This window comes from Etheostoma cragini, chromosome 5, assembly GCF_013103735.1.
Source record: "Etheostoma cragini isolate CJK2018 chromosome 5, CSU_Ecrag_1.0, whole genome shotgun sequence".
NCBI classification, from domain to species: Eukaryota; Metazoa; Chordata; class Actinopteri; order Perciformes; family Percidae; genus Etheostoma; species Etheostoma cragini.
In genome coordinates, this window is record NC_048411.1 from 7,923,337 (window position 1) to 7,943,143 (window position 19,807).

At 39.5% G+C, this 19,807-nt stretch overlaps 1 protein-coding gene across 1 annotated transcript in view; it reads right to left on the bottom strand.

The window, feature by feature from the left end:
• Positions 1 to 19,807, bottom strand: part of whrnb (whirlin b) — a 95,004-nt gene that overhangs the window by 52,458 nt on the left and 22,739 nt on the right. The window contains exon 2 of the mRNA XM_034871885.1: positions 14,676 to 14,852. Coding sequence (XP_034727776.1) covers positions 14,676 to 14,852 — 177 coding nt within the window. The remainder of the gene's footprint in view (positions 1 to 14,675; positions 14,853 to 19,807) is intronic.

A 19,807-nucleotide genomic window follows, 5' to 3' on the forward strand; every position in this document is an offset into this window, starting at 1 on the left:
AACTTTTACTCTTGTGTTTTATGTGTCTTAATGTTTCTATTTTTAATTCACGTATTTTATCTGTTTTTATTTTTTAACAGTTTTTATTTTTTAACTGATTGTTATGGGTCCGCTGTCTTCCTTGTTGTTGTTGTTGTTGTTTTTTCTGTTTGTCTGTCTGTGTTTTCATCGGCCGCCAGAGGGCGCTCTTATCCGGTTCCATGAGAGGCGTTTCCACTCACCCCCTCCTCCATCTGACTACACAGCTGAGCATCATCATCATCACCACTCCATCTGTACTTAACCTGGGCCGACCACCTCTTCGGTGCCAGTTCGTTACCTACATTCCCGTGGTAACTGGTCTTGGACTACAGCTGTTTGGTATTCCGATGCCTTGCTCTTGTACTCACCTTGTGTTTCTACCACAGCGTTCCTGTTCCCTCTCGGCGTTTGTCTTGGATCCCCCTCATCTCCCACATCACCCTCCGTGTCTGGATGTTGTATGTGTTTTGTTTTGTGTTGATTATTCTGGCTTCAGAATAAATCCCATTTTTGTTTACATCACTCCCTCTTGCGGTCGTTCTTTGTCCGGGTCCTACTACACTCCTAACACTGATTTTGTGTAAAGCACTTTGAATTGCCCTGTTGCTGAAATGTGCTATACAAATAAAGCTGCCTTGCCTTGCCTTGCCTTGCCTTTTACTCATGTCAATGATTTTAAAAGCATTGCAGTTTAGTGGCTTTACCAAGCAATGTGTGCAAGTCAAAACAGCTTTTCAAAGCGGTTTTAAGTTGTCAGTTTTACTTTTAAATAAAGCCCTTCTGCAACAAAGATTTTATAGTCATAAAGCAAAGTTACTGCTCTAGTGTTGTAGCAGTAGCTCACTCAGTGTTGGGTAATAAATGCATTTACTGCTAATATGTGTGTGCCATCAACACACGTTTATTAACATTCAAGGTGAATATAATTTGGGATAACTTTCCCCAGCAGTACACACAGAAGGCACAAAGAATCATCAAGGACCACGGCCACCCAGAAGGCAGACTGTTCTCATTATTATGTGGCAGACAAAATAGGAGAACTAGATATTTCACACTGCATATTTGCTTACCTGCTGCCTGAACTATTTACATAAAAATTCTCAATCAACATGACTGCTGCTATTGAGCCACACACAATCCTCTTTTTTTCATGTGGGTGGCTGTGTCAGAAGATAGAGCAGGTATTCCTTTAACCATAAGGTTGACCATTCGATCCCCAGCTCCTCCTCTCTGCGTGTCCAAGTGTCCTTGAGCAAGAACCCAGCTCTTTGTTGGTGCTATATAACTGCAGACCACCATTTACCATATGAGCACATAGTGCTATATTTTTATTTTTTTCACTCCATTCTCTCCTATTCCATATATTAATTTTCTCATTACATTTGTGCAATACTTTGCATGAACGTATCACTTTTACACACAAAACTAATTTTCATATATGTATACAGTGCTATATTTTATATTACATTTTTCATCCAATATTATCTTAAATCTTATTGTGATTTTGTTTATTTTTATCTCTTAAATTGACTTGTGTTCTTGTTGCAGCAACTAGTGCTTTTAGACCCAGTGTTAAGACTGATACAAACTTGAAACCTGCCATTTACACTTAGATTTAGCTGTAGTAAAAGATAAATATTTTCTTATAAATTACCGCCAAAATTTACTGAAAGCTTCTGACTTGTCATGTGTTTCTCCTGCATTTTATGTAACTTATAGAATAAAAAACAATGGACAGTGCTTGCGGGTATGAAAAGTAAAGCCAATGCTGAAGTGCCTTAAATCCATGTGCGTAGGAACGTATTTTGGCTAGGGGATGCTGTAGCCAAGGAGACAAGACAATGCACATGCTTACACATTTCCTCCTTTTCATTCATTATTATTATTATTCATTATTCATCATTCATTCATGTTAACATTACGCAGCTTCCATACGCCTTTCTTTGCCCTTGTTGCAGATTATGCTCCAGCATAAAATGTGTTGCAGCACCGTTTGCAGTCAAAGTTTCAGTCACAGGTGCTAGCCAAGTAGTCTCCCTTTCCCAGACCTCCCTCCATGGCGCCGCAGAGGAGGTTATGGCCAGTTCACAAAGCATTTTGCCATAGACGCCGAACAGAGCCCTGGTGCTGCTGTAAAATTGCCTCGGTAAGAAACTTGTTTTAGTGGAACATGTCCTTTAAAAAGTTGTTAATGGCATACAACAGCAAACTCAGATTGGACCGATTGACTAGCAAGCAGCCTTGATTTACTGATAACAATCGTCTAAGGCAGCTAAGAACCAGATAGAGCCCCAGTGTCACTGCAAAATAATGTCTGGATTTACCCTGCAGAGATCTGAAGAGCCATAGTCCTCAGAAATTGACTGGAGTTTAAAATTACAAAACAAAGAAAGAGGAAGGTAACTATGGAGCGCCGTTTGTAAAGCAGCTCATGCTGAAAATAACAGCAACATTTTGTCACATTTAGCTTTAAATAATGTCTAAAAAACTGGTATGAAATTTTAAGGGTCACTTTCTTGCACATTTACAACAATATTTGTCAACTTGGAAATATTTTAAATAATTAAATCCAAATATTAAATGTTACACCTAAATGTTAAATCTAAATGCTAAATCTAAATCTAAATGTTAAATCTAAATCTCAATCTAAATGTTAAATCTAAATCTCAATCTAAATGTTAAATCTTAATCTCAATCTAAATGTTAAATCTAAATTTAAATCTAAATGTTAAATCTAAATATTAAATCTAAATCTAAATCTAAATGTTAAATCTAAATCTAAATCTAAATGTTAAATCGAAATATTACATCTAAATCTAAATCTAAATGTTAAATCTAAATCTAACTGTTAAATCTAAATATGAAATCTAAATCTAAATGTTAAATCTAAATCTAAATCTAAATGTTAAATATAAATGTTTCGGGTGAAACTTAATGTTTAGCTAATATGCAAATTAAATGCCGGTAACCGGAAGTACCAAAATAAAAGCTCGAGGAGGTCAGTGTATGTTTATAGTGTCAAATAACGAATGAAAATCATCTCATCCGGGAAAAATGGACTCTTGAACTTGGATAAACGTGATAATAACTACCTAAAATAATAAACACAGTTGGAGAAACTGTATTTGAAGAGTACTTTGAGTTTTTAGTGTCACTTTTAGGAATGGTGTGAGAATTATGACCAGTAGCCACTATAGCCAGTCACCGGGTCCCCCCCCCCCCCCCCGGGGGTCATGTTCGTTTGCATTAAGGCCAGCTAGAGCCTATCCCCGCCCGCCCCCGCCAAGGTACGGTAAGCTACTGTCGGCCATGGTCACTCTGCGAAATGTCCAAGTAATCAGCGTTAGCCGAGAACATCGGCAGAGCCATCCTGGTGGCTATACAAACTTAGCCTCAGGGCCACCGCAGGCCACCTCGGTAGGCATGTTTTCCAAAACACGTAGCTAGCATTGGATTGTTGTCAAGCCTAACTTAACTAAACTAGCTAACCGTAGCTAGCCAGTGGAGATTTGCTACTACCTTGACAACAATACAATGCTAGGTCCCCGATTTGGAAAACATGCCTACTGAGGTGGCCAGCGGTGGCCCTAAGGCTGTTGCTGTCGCTGTTGAATAAGTTTGTATAGCCATCGGGACGGCTCTGCCAATTTTCTCGGCTAACGCTGATTTGTTGGACATTTCGCAGTGTGACCATAGCCAACAGTACCGTGCCTTATCGGGGGCGGGCGGGGATAGGCTTTTGTTGACCTTAATGCAAGCAAACGTGACAGACCAATCAAAGTGAGCCCCCCCGCTCGTGGCTGGCTATAGTGGCTATAAGTCCGACACCATTCATAAAAGTGACACTAAAAACTCAACATACTCTTCCAATACAGTTTAACCAACTGTGTTTATTATTTTAGGTAGTTATTATCACATTTATCCAAGTTCGAGAGTCCATATCCCCGGATGAGATGATTTTCATTCGTTATTTGACACTATAAACATACACTGACCTCCTCGAGCTTTTATTTTAGTACTTCCGGTTACCGGCATTTAATTTGCATATTAGCGAAATATTTAGTTTCACCCAAAACATTTAGATTTAACATTTAGATTTAGATTTAACATTTAGATTGAGATTTAGATGTAATATTTAGATTTAACATTTAGATTTAGATTTAGATTTAGATTTAACATTTGACATTTAGGCGTAACATTTAATATTTGGATTTAACTATTTATGTGCAAGAAAGTGACCCTCAAAATTTCATACCAGTTTTTTAAACATTATTTAAAGCAAAACGTGACAAAATGCTGCTGTTATTTTCAGTGTGAGCCGCTTTACAAACGGGGCCCCATAGGTAACAGCAATCCGGCTGTAAAAAGTGACATTCCAGCAGCAACAGACCAATCACAGAAGTTTCTACAGTATTGCAGCATCTCAATGGTGGTAATAGAATGTTTTATATATTTCTTTATGTATAGCCTATATGCATGGCAGGCCAGCTCTATTACGTTTAGGCACCAAAATGACTTGGTTGAGATCAGAAAAAGTTTGTCGGGTTGAAATTAGAACTTCCGAGACATGAACACCGGTACCATGGGTCAAAGTCCAGTGTTTTGGGACCCAATAACTACGCCACCCTATTCACTACTTGGATTTTGGCACTTTTTACTATGTCACCTGATTTCCCTCTTTGTTTGGTTCAGAACTACAATAGAGACAGCACATTTAAGGGGCCGGAAGAGAAAATAAGTCTCTGCTCTCCATTGATTTTTAGTTGTTTGCTAGCAGGTGCCTCCTCGTCAACTTCACGCCATAGAAGTAAATGGAGAGAGGAGAGTTGTTTTCCACCCAAGTGGGCGTGTGTTATGTCCATGTGGACACTGGAGGTGGCTGCCTTACAGCAAACGTCAATGAAGGGCTTACAGTAAGAAATACGTGGATTACATACAAATTACAGTGTTACTTTTGTAGTTATATGCAGATGTATGAACAGTGAATGACAACAATACAATAAATACAGCAGCAGCACACAATAACAGCGATAATGCAACAACAGCACAATCATGACTACATAGGCCTAACTTTAGAAGTTTTTACATCTTGTTTTTTCTAACAGAGAAGTCCTTAATGAGGCTGGTAAAATTAATTTTGCGTATAATATCACTTTCAATGGACAACAGAGACAGTTGATTTAGTCTGTTTTGGCCCGTTGTAACTCTCACTCTATTTTTAACTAGTCTCAGTTTTGAATGCTCCTTACTGGCATTTTTTAAAGTCAAAGTGTTTGCTGAGGTTTCCTTTTCTTTAATAAATTCTATGAATTCAAGAAGTTCAATTTGTCCCAATCTTTCACCAGATCACCTGCATATTTCTTCTGGAGATTAGCTCCTTAGCTCTTGGAGGGAATGATGAATGAAGGGAATATTGTTCTACAATGAAATGTCTGCATTTATCTTATTAGGAGCAATACCTCTGATCAAGTTCCAGGACCAGTCAATCTGAGATGGCAAAAAAAACTGTTGCTTTGAACTTGTCTCTGCCTGTCAAAGTCAGGTTCAGTTGATTCTGCGGCATTGTAGCGTTGGGAGACAGTTGCAAACCTGTTTTTGTATTACTCAAAGTTGTAAAAATCATTCCGTTGGCCGGCCACATAATCCCTCAATGAGTTGATCAAATTAAACGCATTCCATAAAACCAATTACACTGCCCGTAGAGCCTGTAGTGTCCTGCTCCATCCCAAGCAGTACGATTTTGGTTTGAGTCATCACATACATTTTGCAGTGACTTGAACTCTGGCGTAATTCTGGTGCAGTGCTTTTTGTTGCTGATTATCTACTGTACTATCTGAAAGACTTTTCAAAGTCTCTATCCTGTTTTCATTAGGCACTAAACCTGCTGTAAGTCTCTACTGCCTACTGGGTGTGTATTTGGAAAAAGAAATAAAAAGGGTCTGTAAAAAAAGCGGTTAACAATATTATGCCCCACTAAATTAACTGTGTGCGCACAATACCCACTCAACCAAAGAGTTAATCTGTTTTAACGCGTGCGTGCAGGCCACTGTAAACCGGACATGTTGGTTGCATTATCAAATGGCCTCTAAAGTTAATGATATCAATGACCAGAATCAAGATCAGAATCAAGGACAAAGTGCCTCTCCTGAATGATTCTGAATTGGCAGGAAGCCAATTCAGTGTGACAAAACACACCCCAATGCAGCCATCAGACACATTGCAGGCACATTATAAAATAAACTGTCCCATCCTGGGCATTTGCACACATGGGGCCCAAAGCATGCAGTCAAGGCCAGCCTGTGCATGAATCCACGCTAGTTAAATTAGCAAAAAAAACTCCTGGTTCCAATAGACATAATTCATTAAACAGACAGCTGGCATACTCTATATCAACTTGCATATATTTGGCACATTAACTGACAAAGATGTATATGTTCTCCAAATAAGGAGCCAACAAATCATGCCTCCCTACTGTATGCTGCAGGCAATTTTGCCTCTGTAGTAACATCTTCTCAGGCCTCTGCCCAGAAACCACTCATCGCTTCGTCACTGAGTGTTATCTATTTAGAGACATCACAAGAGCACTAAGTGCAACTTGCAAAATAGGTTTAATTACACATTTTTCAATACTAGTTAAGTAGTTGTACATTTTTATTCCCAACTTGTATTTATTTTAAATAGTTGTTCTAGTATTTTATCCTTCATGTTTACTGTATGCTATCATTTCATGTATATTCTGTGTGGGCTGTGTTTCTGATATTTTGTTGCTGTAACACTGTAATTTCCAATCAGTAAAAATCTGTCTACCTATCTATCTATCTATCTATCTATCTGCGTTTACAAAGCTCTCGTACAGGTCATCCAAGCTCATCTAAATATGCAAATACGAGCAGTTCCTTTTGCTTCCCTGCTGTACCAACATTTATTACAGCAGATGTAAATCTGCTCCTGAGCTTTTGGATGGATCACCCCTCAACTGAGCCCCACTCAAATCGACAGAGCTGTGTTCAGAGGTTCTAGCATTGACTGCATGGGGATGCTTATGCAGCAGTTTTAGCCATAGAGCTTGTTAAGCCTATTTGATAATATGAGTGGCAAAGCCATGTTAAAAAAAGCCTACTCAGTGACGTCATTAGAACGCCTGTGCCTGTGTTACGACCAGGCTTGCTGTAAATTTGGACGCAATTTAGAGGAACCAAGGGAAAAAAGGTAGAAAAGGTCACGGTACTGTAAGGGATTTTTAATTAATAAGTAAAGGAATAGCAAATTGCAAAACAGAAACAAGGCCTATATAGGTTCTGCCTGTATAAACAAAGTAATTTCCAAACACAACCAATAGAGGACAGCAACCATTAGCTTACAAAGTTGCAAACTACAAAGTTACACTTTATTTGGTTTATGAATTCATACTGTTTATTGATCCCCAGTGGGGAAATTCCAATTTACACTCTGTTTGTTAGTAATCACTACACACAGGCCTGAAAAACACACACACATGCTAACAAATGGAGAGATGTCAGAGGTGGGGGAGGGCTGACAGTGCTGGATCAGCACCCTGAGTGGTTGGGGGGTATGGTGCCTTGCCCAAGAGCACCTGGCAGTGCCCAGGAGGTGAAGTGGCACCTATCAAGCTACCAGTCCACACTCCGTAATTTGGTTCTTACGGGGACTTGAACCCAACTCGCTAAAGGCTGAGCTACTACTGAGACAATAGCGGTCTATCATTTTTCTTCTGTGAATATTAGCCACTAAAATGTACGAGCTAACTACTTTGGTGACTGTAATAAAACAATAAACTTCTTCAGAAATGTCTAACGCTACAGGTCAGGGGCCCAGTCGTACACGGCATTGTTCAGACTTTTATTTAACTGTGATGAGAAAAATTACAAACTCACATTGCATTGAGTTGCATGGCTTTAGAGAAGTTATCCTGGAGGACTGGCAGATAGATGAGGAAGATAAAGCAGCTCTTGCGGAAGATGAGGAAAAAAACAGAAAGGCGTATGCAGAGCTAGTGCAATGTCTAGAAAACAAGAGTTTGTCACTGGTAATGAGGGAAGCAAAACGTGATAGAAGAAGAGCACTGGTGTTTCTTCAGGAGCACTATGCGGGAAAGGACAAACCCCGCGTTTTGAACTTTCCTCGCTCCATAAGGCTAGCAATAAAACGGTCACTGACTATTATTTGAGCAGAGACTATATTCACATGATTGAGAAGAGCAGACAAGCATTTTAGTGATTCAGATAGCCATGGTAGTAAAAAGGTTACCTGATTCATACAAGCCATCACCCAGACAAATGAGCCCAACCCTAATCGGCAGAGCTGTGTTCAGAGGTACTAGCACTGGTTGCATGGAGATGCTTATGCAGCAGTTTTAGCCATGGCGTTTGATAATATGAGTAGCACAGGCATGTTAAATAGCCTACGCAGTGATGTTATATTAGAATGTGTGTGCCTACGTGCACTAGGAACAGTCAGGGAGTTCCTAGACCAAAAAGACGATTGCGGTCTGTCATTTTTCTCCCGTGACCATTAATAACTAGAAGGCGCTAAACACTTTGGTGACTGAAATAACGACAAGTGATAGAATGTCTAAAGCTACAGAGCTGCTGGATTTTTTGGATGTGTCGCAGAGTGACAATGGAGACATCGATTTTCAGTTCCTCGTTCTACAGAAAGAGGTCAAGCAATAAGGCAATTCCACCCTTGTTACAGCCACTTAGAGCAACTCTGGTCTGCCTCAGTGGACCATTGAGCTTTTGAGAAGACTAGACCCAAGGATAGTGTCTTTTTTCCCAATGCTTTCACTGTTGCCCTGTAGAAAATTCCTTAAAAAATATTTTTCATCTAATGATCATAAAGGATGTGTAACAGCACATAAGACTAACAATGAAAAGAACGCTATTTTGAGTTACTTTTTTATTAAATCACGCCTTTGCCCATGTCTGATTTTTCCTATTAAACACACAAAAAGTAGGTAGGTAGACTAGCTCTACAGCAACACATTGTGACGTGTGACAGATTTTTGGGTGGAAAAGCCAATGCAGCCACGTAAAAGATAGCAGGAGTTTTCTTTCTTTTCTGTATAGGCCAAATTGTATTTTACTTTTATTTTAGAAATGATTTGTTTTAGTCATGGCTGATACTGGGCCATCACAGAAAAAAAGGAAATTAAACGAAAACTAACTAAGATATAAAAGGGAAAGTGACAGATGACGAGCAAGTCAACTACAGGCAGGCTTTCAACAGATGGAGACAATTACGGGATTGTAAATTATCCAAAACCAAGCCCACATTGGCTCTCAGGTATGAAACAAAATAACTTTACAGCTTTACAATACGTGATGTGGTTGTACGTCAGCAACCTATATTAAATTATGTCCCCCTTCCATTTAGCGCCCATTTTTTTATACGGTCCATGTTATGGTCTAAGGGGCGGCTGTGGCTCAGTGGTAGAGCGGTTGCCTGTCCATCGGAAGGTTGGTGGTTCGATCTCCGCCGCTGCAGTTGTTGTCGAAGTGTCGTTGGGCAAGACACTGAACCCCGATTTGCCCCTGGTGCTGTGCATCGGAGTGTGAATGTGTGTGAATGTTTATCTGATGAGCAGGTGGCACCTTGTACGGCAGTCCCGGCCACAGTGTATGAATGTGTGTGAATGTTGAATGTCTCCTTTAGATGTAAAAGCGCTTTGAGCAGTTGTTAAGACTGGAAAAGCGCTATATAAATACAGCACATTTACATGTTTGTGTTGGCCTACTGTTTTCTCTTCTCTTGTCCCCCTGTCCTTGTGTAAATTGTTTAATCTAAGTTATTATTATGTGGTTGCTACAGCAAACTCTTAATGCTTGGCTCATGACATAGTGATGCCCGGTTTAGCTCACAACACATTGAAAGTAGGCTAAGTTACTGTATGCAACACATTAGAGAGCACGGTGAGAAACTACAGTGGACATGGAAATGCCTACATTTTTAATGGCTGTCTGCCAATAGGCCTAAAACATATAGCTTATTTATTGTGACAGAGACTGCAGGTTAATAGGATTCTGACTGAGTAGCAATATATGAATTCAATTGTGATTCAGTGAGAAGTTTGTATATGCCCATCCAATTAGATTAAATTTAGTATTGATGATGCAAAAAATAATGGGAACTCCAGTGAAATGATTTGAAACTTGTTAGTGAGGACTCCATTAGGACTGCATTTAATGCTGATATTTGTTTCCAACTTTGCCACAGTTGTGTTTGTTAAAACACGGACGGAGAAAACTTCTCTCTTTTGATATTACAATCAAGCAACAGTGCAAACACGGCTGTGGGAAGCTCTGCTATGGCTGTGTGTGTGTGTGTGTGTGTGTGTGTGTGTGTGTGTGTGTGTGTGTGTGTGTGTGGTTAAATAAATAAATAAATAAACAAATAACATTGTAAAGGCTACCATACACAATGCATAGGAATCATATATGTTAGTAAATAATAACAATAAACCCACTATTAATTACATTATCTTAATGCAGTGTAACTAGCCTACTGTAGCATGTAAATAATGCACCTAAAGTCCATGCTGTTCTCCGACATGCACTCACAATCCCACCTGATAGATGACCTTTTGTACAAAACCAAAGTAACGAGCCAGTTTTGTAAAATGTAAGCAGTTGAAAGTAACAATATTCGTGTTAAAATGTTAGGATTAAAAGTAAAAAGTCCCTAAAAAATAAATAGTAAAGTAAAGTAAAAATATCTGAAAAGTCTACTTGAGTACAGTAACAAAGTACTTGTACTTCTTGACTTCCCACCTCTGCATCCTGCTAAACACTGAGGTGACCTGCTACGTCCTGCTGTGCCCTGTAATGCCCTGACGTGCCCTGCTATGCCATGAACTACTAATTCTAGTCATTGTTAGCCTAGCAGGAGCCTGGGGCTTTCCGAGCTTTCTCCCTAAAAGGGAGTTTTTTTTCCTAGCTACTGTCGCACTAAAAGCTTGCTCTTGGGGGAATTACTGGAACTGTTGGGTCCTTGTAAATTAAGTGTGTGGTCTAGACCTACTCTATCTGTAAACAGTCTTAACACAGAAATAATACATTTCTTGGATAAATTTACTTTTTTTGTTTGCAGTTTGTATAGAACAGTAGCATGAAACAGAGTTTCAAAAACTGAGTGCAGTATCTACCCTTACTGCAGTCTGCCTTGCTTTCATTATGACACTGCAGTTTCCCTTTGTGTCAGCCTGAACATTTTTGCTACTGCTAAGTGGCATGAAGGAATCAACATGATATAAAACCTCTCTCAGAGAAGAAAGGAACTGTCAAAATGACATCACTTTTCCATGGAAACATGCTGGTGAAACTTAAACAACACAAAAGTGGTAAGTTTCAAACCTCTTAACCCTTTTAAGTCAGTTTTGTCTGTTTAGCTCTTTCTAGCTAGCATTAGCGTTTTACAGCATTGTGATGGCAAGCATACCTTGGGGAAGACTTATAAATCTACACTATAAATTACCTTAAGTATGTTTTTACAGTCATAGTTTTGTGAGTTTAAAGAAAACAAATCTAATATGCCATAGCATACAGGCTATTCTTGCACCTAGTTGTCAAACTGTTTGTGTGAGTGCGGGTGTCTGTGCGCATGGGCATGTGCGTGTGTCTGTGACTGAATTGCTTCCGTCAGTTAATCATCATTCTTGCTGTATGGTACCTTCAAAACAATGTAATCCTGTTCCAGATAATGTCAATAAACCAGCTGTGACAGCTTTGTCTTTATTTGTTGGAGCGATGGGCCAGTCAAAAGCCAACTCTGAAAATTACTGTATGTCGCCCAAGAAGTTGGAAACAGTGCTGTGACCAGTGCATCTCTCTGCGTCACTCCAGATTTGGGAGAGGATGCTGAGGTGGGTCAGCCGGCTCTTGTGGATGATGCTGAGGGGGATCAGTCAAATCTTTTAGACAACGCTATGTCATATCTTCTTAATATCCTTGAGACAGGAGAAGCCTTTCAGCTTTAAGATGTGATAGGGCAGTCCTTCTCCAAATTTGAAGATGATGCTTCCACCCACATTGCCTCCAGTGGAAATGAAAATGACGCCACTTACATTCCATCTCAGGATAACACGGATGATTGTATTCCCTGAGCCACCCAAGAAAAAGTCCAGAGTCAGAATTTCACTGCAAGTGAGCAACCATCATTGTCATTAAATGACTCAAAGATTCCCCCTCTTGGTGTCCCATGTGACATAAACAGATGCAAAAAGCAATGTACTTTTAACATCTCACATGATAGGCGCAAGGCAATACTTGATGCCTACTGTCCACAAACTTCCATGTACGGAAATCATGGATTTTCCGCAGCATCATCAAAAAAAGACTCAAGAACCAGCTGCTAGAAAATGACATACTCTTACCACTTAAAAGACGAGAATGGACAATCCCATTAAGTTTGCAAGCTGTTTTTCCTAGCAACTCTTGGATACCATCCCAAAAATAATCAGTTAATCACAACGGCTGTGCAGTAAGAGTCGTTTGAGTCAGTTATGTCAACAAGGGACACGTCCCCTCAAAATTAATATTAATTAATTAATGCCAAAGCAATGGGTCATGAACAAATAATTCAAAGCTACAAATGCAGGGCTGAACTATCATGGGTGGGACTTCTAGTGACAATGATGACATTGAAACACACAGACAAACAGACCGAAACCTTTTTGCAGATAACGGGCCAGTGAAACCACACACAAGCATGCACAGTGAATCCATTTCCATGAACACAGAGAGTGATGAACCAAGCCACCGACATTCCTGAATGCATGACATGAATGAAACACAACAAATTACAAGTCATTACAAGGCAGATTCTGGCAAGGACTGGTCAGATGACTGGTGCTGATTTTCAGAAAATGGTCTGATGTACTTTTTTTCCCACAATATCTACTCATAGCGTCCAAAGCATAATTCAATTTTTTATCTATGCATGTATTAGTTTAGACACCTAAAGCAAGATGCAAAAGATGGTTAGGATGGGGCAGCTGTGTACCAGCTCAGTGGTAGAGCGGTTGCCTGCCAATCGGAAGGTTGGTTGTCGAAGTGTCCTTGGGCAAGACACTGAACCCTGAGTTACCCCCGGTGCTGCGCATTGGAGTGTGAATGTGTGTGAATGTTTATCTGATGAGCAGGTGGCACCTTGTACGGCAGCCCCGGCCACAGTGTATGAATGTGTGTGAATGGTGAATGTTTCCTGTAGATGTAAAAGCGCTTTGAGCAGTTGTTAAGACTGGAAAAGCGCTATATAAATACAGCACATTTACATTTATCTTAGTTAAATATAAGAAAGACAACACTGACTTGAAGCACGAGACAGGGTGGTTTTATGAAATAAATTGCTTGGGTTGCCTAAGTCTTACAACTTACATCTTACTATTGCCTAAAAGGAAGTTTTTCCTCGCCACTGTCGCACTGTTGCTTGCTCTGGAGGAAACTACTAGAACTGTTGGGTCCTTGTAAATTCTGTGGTGTGGTCTAGACCTACTCTATCTGTAAATTGTCTTGAGATAACTCTTGTTATGAATTGATACTATAAATAAAATTGAAATTGAAATTGAGATTGAAACTATTGGTAAGCAAACAAAGTTAGTTTCTTGCAGTTCTGTCACATTTATAGCATGGATAGGAATTTGACTATACAGTGAACCCTCTTTTTTCACGGGGGTTACGTTCCAAGAAGAACCCGTGATAGGTGAAATCCGTGAAGTAGTAACCTTTATTTTTTTACAATTATTATACGATGAAATACTCCATAATACATTGAAACCAAAGAACAAAACCTTTTTACAGGCCCAAGCATTTGTTTAACAAATAAAAGTACTGTATAACGTTTTTTTTTACAAAGAAATACTGTAAAATAATCGTTTTAATCCTCAATATGAACTGAAGGCTTCAAATGTCGGAGATCAGCATAGTGCTCCTGAAGAAACACCAGTGCTCTTCTTCTATCACGTTTTGCATCCCTCATTACCAGTGACAAACTCTTGTTTTTAAGACATTGCACTACCTATGCATATGCCTTTCTGTTTTTTTCCTCATCTTCCGCAAAAGCTGCTTTATCTTCCTCATCTATCTGCCAGTCCGCCAGGAGAAATTCTCTAAAGCCATGCAACTCAATGCAATGTGAGAAACCTTGTTTCTAGCTTATTTTTAGCAAGCATTTTTCCAACAAAGAGATCAATGTTTGATGGAAAATGGGGATTTAGCAATTCACAAAGCATTGTAACTGAGTGTGAATAAATCTTCTCTTGGGGACTAGCCAGACAGGCCTGTGTTGTTGACTTTGTTGTAGGATGAGTCTGTCTTCCAAAATGTCACAGCAACAAAGGTCACAATGACCTCCGGGAACAATATTCCAGTCCTGAAGTGACTGCTGTCAGACATGAGCGGGGGAGTGGCAATCACAACAACTATCATCCTTGACAATAAATAGTTTTGAGTATGATAGATGTCATTTGCAATGGTGTCTTTGCTTCCTATTAAAGTCTTCACTGCACAATGAATTTACAACTGCCTTATCAACAATACCTTTTTTCACTTGTACCACACACACACACACACACACACACACACACACACACACACACACACACACACACACACACACACACACAGTATATTACTTACTGTCCTCTCCTCCATGCCACGTCCTTGCTTCTGGTTGGCCTCTTGGTTGTCGGGTGGTGGGGAGACACTCCGGCCCTGAGGGTCCACCCAACTGTACACGTGGTTGGTAATGTAGCCTCCGGGGATCCGACCCATGGAACACACTGACATAGCCAGTTGTTTGCATCCCTTTAGTACCTGCATCACAAGAAGATAGTTTCATTAGTAAAGAGGATGCTGTTTTGTTTTCCACAATTTCAGAGGCTTTTTGTTTTCACCTTTTAAATCTGTATCCTATCTTAACCCAGCGCCCGCCTGTGTGTATACAGATAGACTAGGCAATGGCCAAGAGCAGCACTTTGGAAAAAAGCCTCTTGTAGTCCATTGGTTAGAAATATGTCTGTCAATCCAAATCACCAATGAGCGCCCCCTCCCATATCACCCACCCCACATTTTCACAAGGTCAGAGGTTGAAACACTGACTGTACAGTATGCTACACTGTAACACCATGTCCAAGTAACCCAATCTGTCTGGTTGTGAGTACAAAAAGAAAAATAGCATTGGCGCAAGTGGTCCCAAAAAAAATTAATTTTTTTAAATATATTGATAAAAAATAAATGTATATATATATATATATATATATATATATATATATATATATATATATATATATATATATATATATATATATGGGATAAAAAAGGATGTGCATAAGCAGCTCTACCCCCAATGCTAGCTGGCCGGCTAGTAATGATGATGCGCCTCCCCTACCATCAGAGATGTCAGAGGCACAAGCACTACCGGGAGTGACATTGAGGAAACTGAACATACATAGTAGCGCTACTATTATACTTGTACAGCAACAAGGTGAGGAGGATATGAAAGATCCCAGCAAATGGCCAACAACAATCAAGCAAGAACTAATAGCCATGTTGACAGAGAGCAGGCCATATCAGGTCAAAGAAATGTATTGCAATTGATTGAGTAAATGGAGATAGAGTGGAAAGGCCCTAGCTTGTTTATTCCATAAGCAAGGATGCAACGTTTGGCTTTTTTGTGAAAGTGAGAGATAGTCAGCTTTTGCCCCCGGAGTGTAAATGTGTGTGAGTGTTTATCTGATGAGCAGGTGGCACCTTGTACAGCCGCCTCGTCCACAGTGTGTGAATGTGTGTGAATGGTGAATGGCTCGTGTGCGTTCTTTGAGTAGTCATTAAGACTACAAAAGCGTTATATAAGAACAGTCCATTTACCTTATCTAAGGGTAAATAGGTGCCTGAAGAACTGGCTCCAGACACCTTAACAAAATGTAATGGCACTAATGGGGGCAGGAACATATTGTTCAATACAATACCAGGGTGGGACTCTCTCAAGAGGAAGTGACCAGTGGATTGGATGCCTTAAGTTTAAAGTATGGTAGTATTACATCTTTGGTGGTTAATAAACCTCCTCAATCAATCGGTCTTTGTAATTTATTAAAATTTAGCTGTTTTATTAAACCATTCCATGTAAATGTCTTTGTTATCCTGTCAAACCATTTACAACATGATTGGGGCACCTCCAGAGGAAGAGATTGGATAGGGTAGTTCATCTTGGGAACAAAAAACATTTTTAACATGACCTTCCCTGCTATTGAGAGATTAAGAGTCGCTCATCTATTAACATCACAAGATATTTTAGTAAAATAATGGATTGAAGGTAACTTTAGATAGGTCTTTTAACTGGAGAGGGAAAAGATATCACCAATCACCTAAGACAGGACCTAAATCCACTTTAAAAAACTTTGTAAAGTGTCTTTGAGTGTCATAAATAAAATGCATTATTATTATTGTTATGAATCCATTATATAAAAATGCTGCAAAACTCATACATTTGCAATATTTTTTTTAACATATAGACCCAATCAACCCTATTAAACAACATCAAACAAAATAGCAGCTATTGAGGATTGTCTATTACTTACTCTGTCTACTGTTTGGGAAGCCCTAATGGCTTTATGAAGGAAGACATTTCTTCATCAGTAGAGGTAGATAATGACGTATAGAGATCAATGTAAAATTCTCTAAAAATATGTTCAATACACACAGTTGCTGTGAAAACATCTTCAGAGCTGGATCTAACTTCAGCAATAGTGGAAGCTGATGCCCCTATTTGTACGCATTCTTCCCATTCAAAATAATTTTGTCTTTCCCTGAATTAATGGAATTCAACTTCCTAATATAGAAAATTATATATTAGTATTTTAATGAATCAGGTTGATCAGACCATCCCACAACATTCTTAGTTTCTTCTCTGTTTCAGCATGTTTAATTTTAATTTAATTCAATTCAATTTTAGTTATAGTATCAATTCATAACAAGAGTTATCTCGAGACACTTTATAGATAGAGTAGGTCTAGACCATACTCCATAATTTACAAGGACCCAACAGTTCAAGTAGTTTCCTACAGAGCAAGCAACACCTGAAGAAGAGAAGTTAAAAAGTAAAGAAATAAAAAAATAACTCTCTCTACTGGTGGCGACAGTGGCAAGGAAAAACTTCCTTTTAGGAAGAAACCTCGGACAGACTCAGGCTCTTGGTAGGCGGTGTCTGACGACCAAATGGGGTTAAAATGAAGAGTAGCAATAACAGTCACAAAAAATTGTAGTTTGTAGTAGGATAGTAGATTCAGTAGTATTTAACTTTCTAGTTCTAACAGTGCTTTAGCACTATTCCTCTTATTAAAGAAAGCATGTTGTATATTGTTCCCCCCGATCACAACCTTTAAGGCCTCCCAATGCCAACCCTGTGGACCAATTGACCGTCCAAGTACTCTTAGCACCAGCCGTCTTTTAACAGATCCATCATTTGTGTCCTTGTCAGGTGTAAGGTTACGCACCGTTCATACCCCATTCCAGCTGGAATAACCTGCAATGTGCTGGTCCCTACACACAAATGATAAATTGGCTTGCTACATTGTTGGCTAAGCCCAAGGCTGACATTTGTGCAGGCTTTGACAGGGTATAATTCACCCTGCTAGCCTTTTCAATAAGACAAGCTGTATATTAAAACAAAACAGGTTTTGTCTGAGCAGGCAGGGCCAATTTTGTCAACCGTTTTTGAAGGAGATGCAGTCTAACAAACAGAAAAGATTTGATTTAAATTGAAATATTCATCTTGTAAAAATGTGACACGTACTTTACAAAATTATCAGTAAGACAACATTTAAATTGAATTTCCGTTAGTAAGTAGAGTTGGCAAATTACTTCTTTCATTGACAAAATTGTAGCATTTGATAAAACGTAAACTCTTTATATTTATGCTAAATTGATGATAGTTGGGAATAAGGGAATGATTTTCTGGCCAAATGGGGGCAGAACTGTCTGAGAGCAAAGGTAGATTTTTTCATTCTATATTTCTAATAAAGCAGCCAGGAAATGTGGATTGGAAAAGTAAATGAGCAAATCCTGCCATCTCCCTAAACCACTACTGCTGAGGGGCCCTTGAGCACAGTGAAGCTGCTCAGTGAACAGCAGATGACTGTGTTTCTACTTAGAGGCTCACCGACACTAGTGAGTCATACTGGTCAGCTGCCAGGAGAAAAAAATTGTTTCAATATGATTTTAATTAAGTCCTATGTTCTAAAATTTAAACATACTGTTGAAAGAATATTGTTCCTGACGCTATTTGACACCAGGAGATTCATACTTGCTTTTATGTACTCTGATCTTGATTACTGGCTTATTTACTCCTCTTAACCATTAGGCAGGTGCTCAACTCCAGCTAATAATGATAATAATAATAATAATAATAATAATAATAATAATAATAATAATAATAATAATAATAATAATAGTAATAATAATGATAATAACTTGGACTTCTATAGGCCTGTCAAGGAACCCATGGTTGATTAACAAAAAAAAAGGGGTCGGTTAATAGTGAAAAATTGTTTTGAGGTGCTTTTGAACATAGGCAGAGATGGGGCAGAGTGGAAGGGGAGTGGTAGACAGTTCCAGAGTGTGGGAGCATTGGCAGAGAAAGGCCTGTCCCCAAAAGAGTGCAACCTGGAGCAGGGGCTTTCCATCAGGTCCTTGTCAAAGGACTGCAGGGAACATGAGTGCAGGCGTGGAGGAGATCTGTGAGGTATTTTGGCAAGAGTCCATGGAGAGATTTGTAGGTGAGCAGGAAGATCTTGTAGGTGATGCGTGACTTGACTGGCAACCATTGTAGCTGTTGGAGGATGAGAGTGATATGCTGCCAGGGCTTTGTGTCTACTAAGGGCCTTGCTGCGCAGTCCAGACACGACACAATTGCAGTAATCCAGGCGGGAGGTCATGAAGGCATAGATAAGTGTGTCAGTTACTGAATGTGTGAGTCAAGGTCGGAGTCATTAAATGTTTCTGAGGTAGCAGAAGGCAAACTTGGTGATGTTGTTTATGTGGGGCCGGAAGGAGAGAGTGGAGTCCAGGATAACGCCCAGGTTGTGTCGGAGATGAGGAAATGTAGCGCCATCCACAACCAGGGCCAGGTCATTAAAAGACATTAAAAAGATAGTTTATAAAGAAAGTACAATTCGCGCATACAGCCAGACGCCATCTTGAGAAAACAGTCTTGACCAACTGAACCACAAACACGTGTACGAATGTGTCACGGAGCATTCATTCCGCAAGATTGGACCTCCTTGACTGAGTTGCTTCTACACTATCTGCATGTTGGAACCTCTTTGGTGTTGACTGTGGGAGAACCACTGGCCTAAAATGTGTAAAAGTACATTGATCAACACAAACATCTGAATGCACTTACAAGATAAAGCACTGCAAATGACGCTACACATAATGTGCTGATGTTGAAAACCTACACAACTTATTTCAGAGTAAAGAAATAATAATAATAATAATAATAATAATAATAATAATAATAATAATAATAATAATAATAGTGGTTCACAGTGGTTCTGACCTTGAATGTTATCTGACTCAGCTGAAGAGCTGCTGGAGCTGACTCTACCAGGTCTCTTACTGCAGTCCCTGCACTCAGTCCTCAGCCTCTTCCATCCACAGGGAGAAACAATGCAATCCCAGCAGATGGTTCCAGTACACTAATGGCGTTTTTCCACTGCTGGTAACAGCTTGCCTCGGCTCGCCTCGGCCCGCCTCGGCTCGCCTCGGCCCAT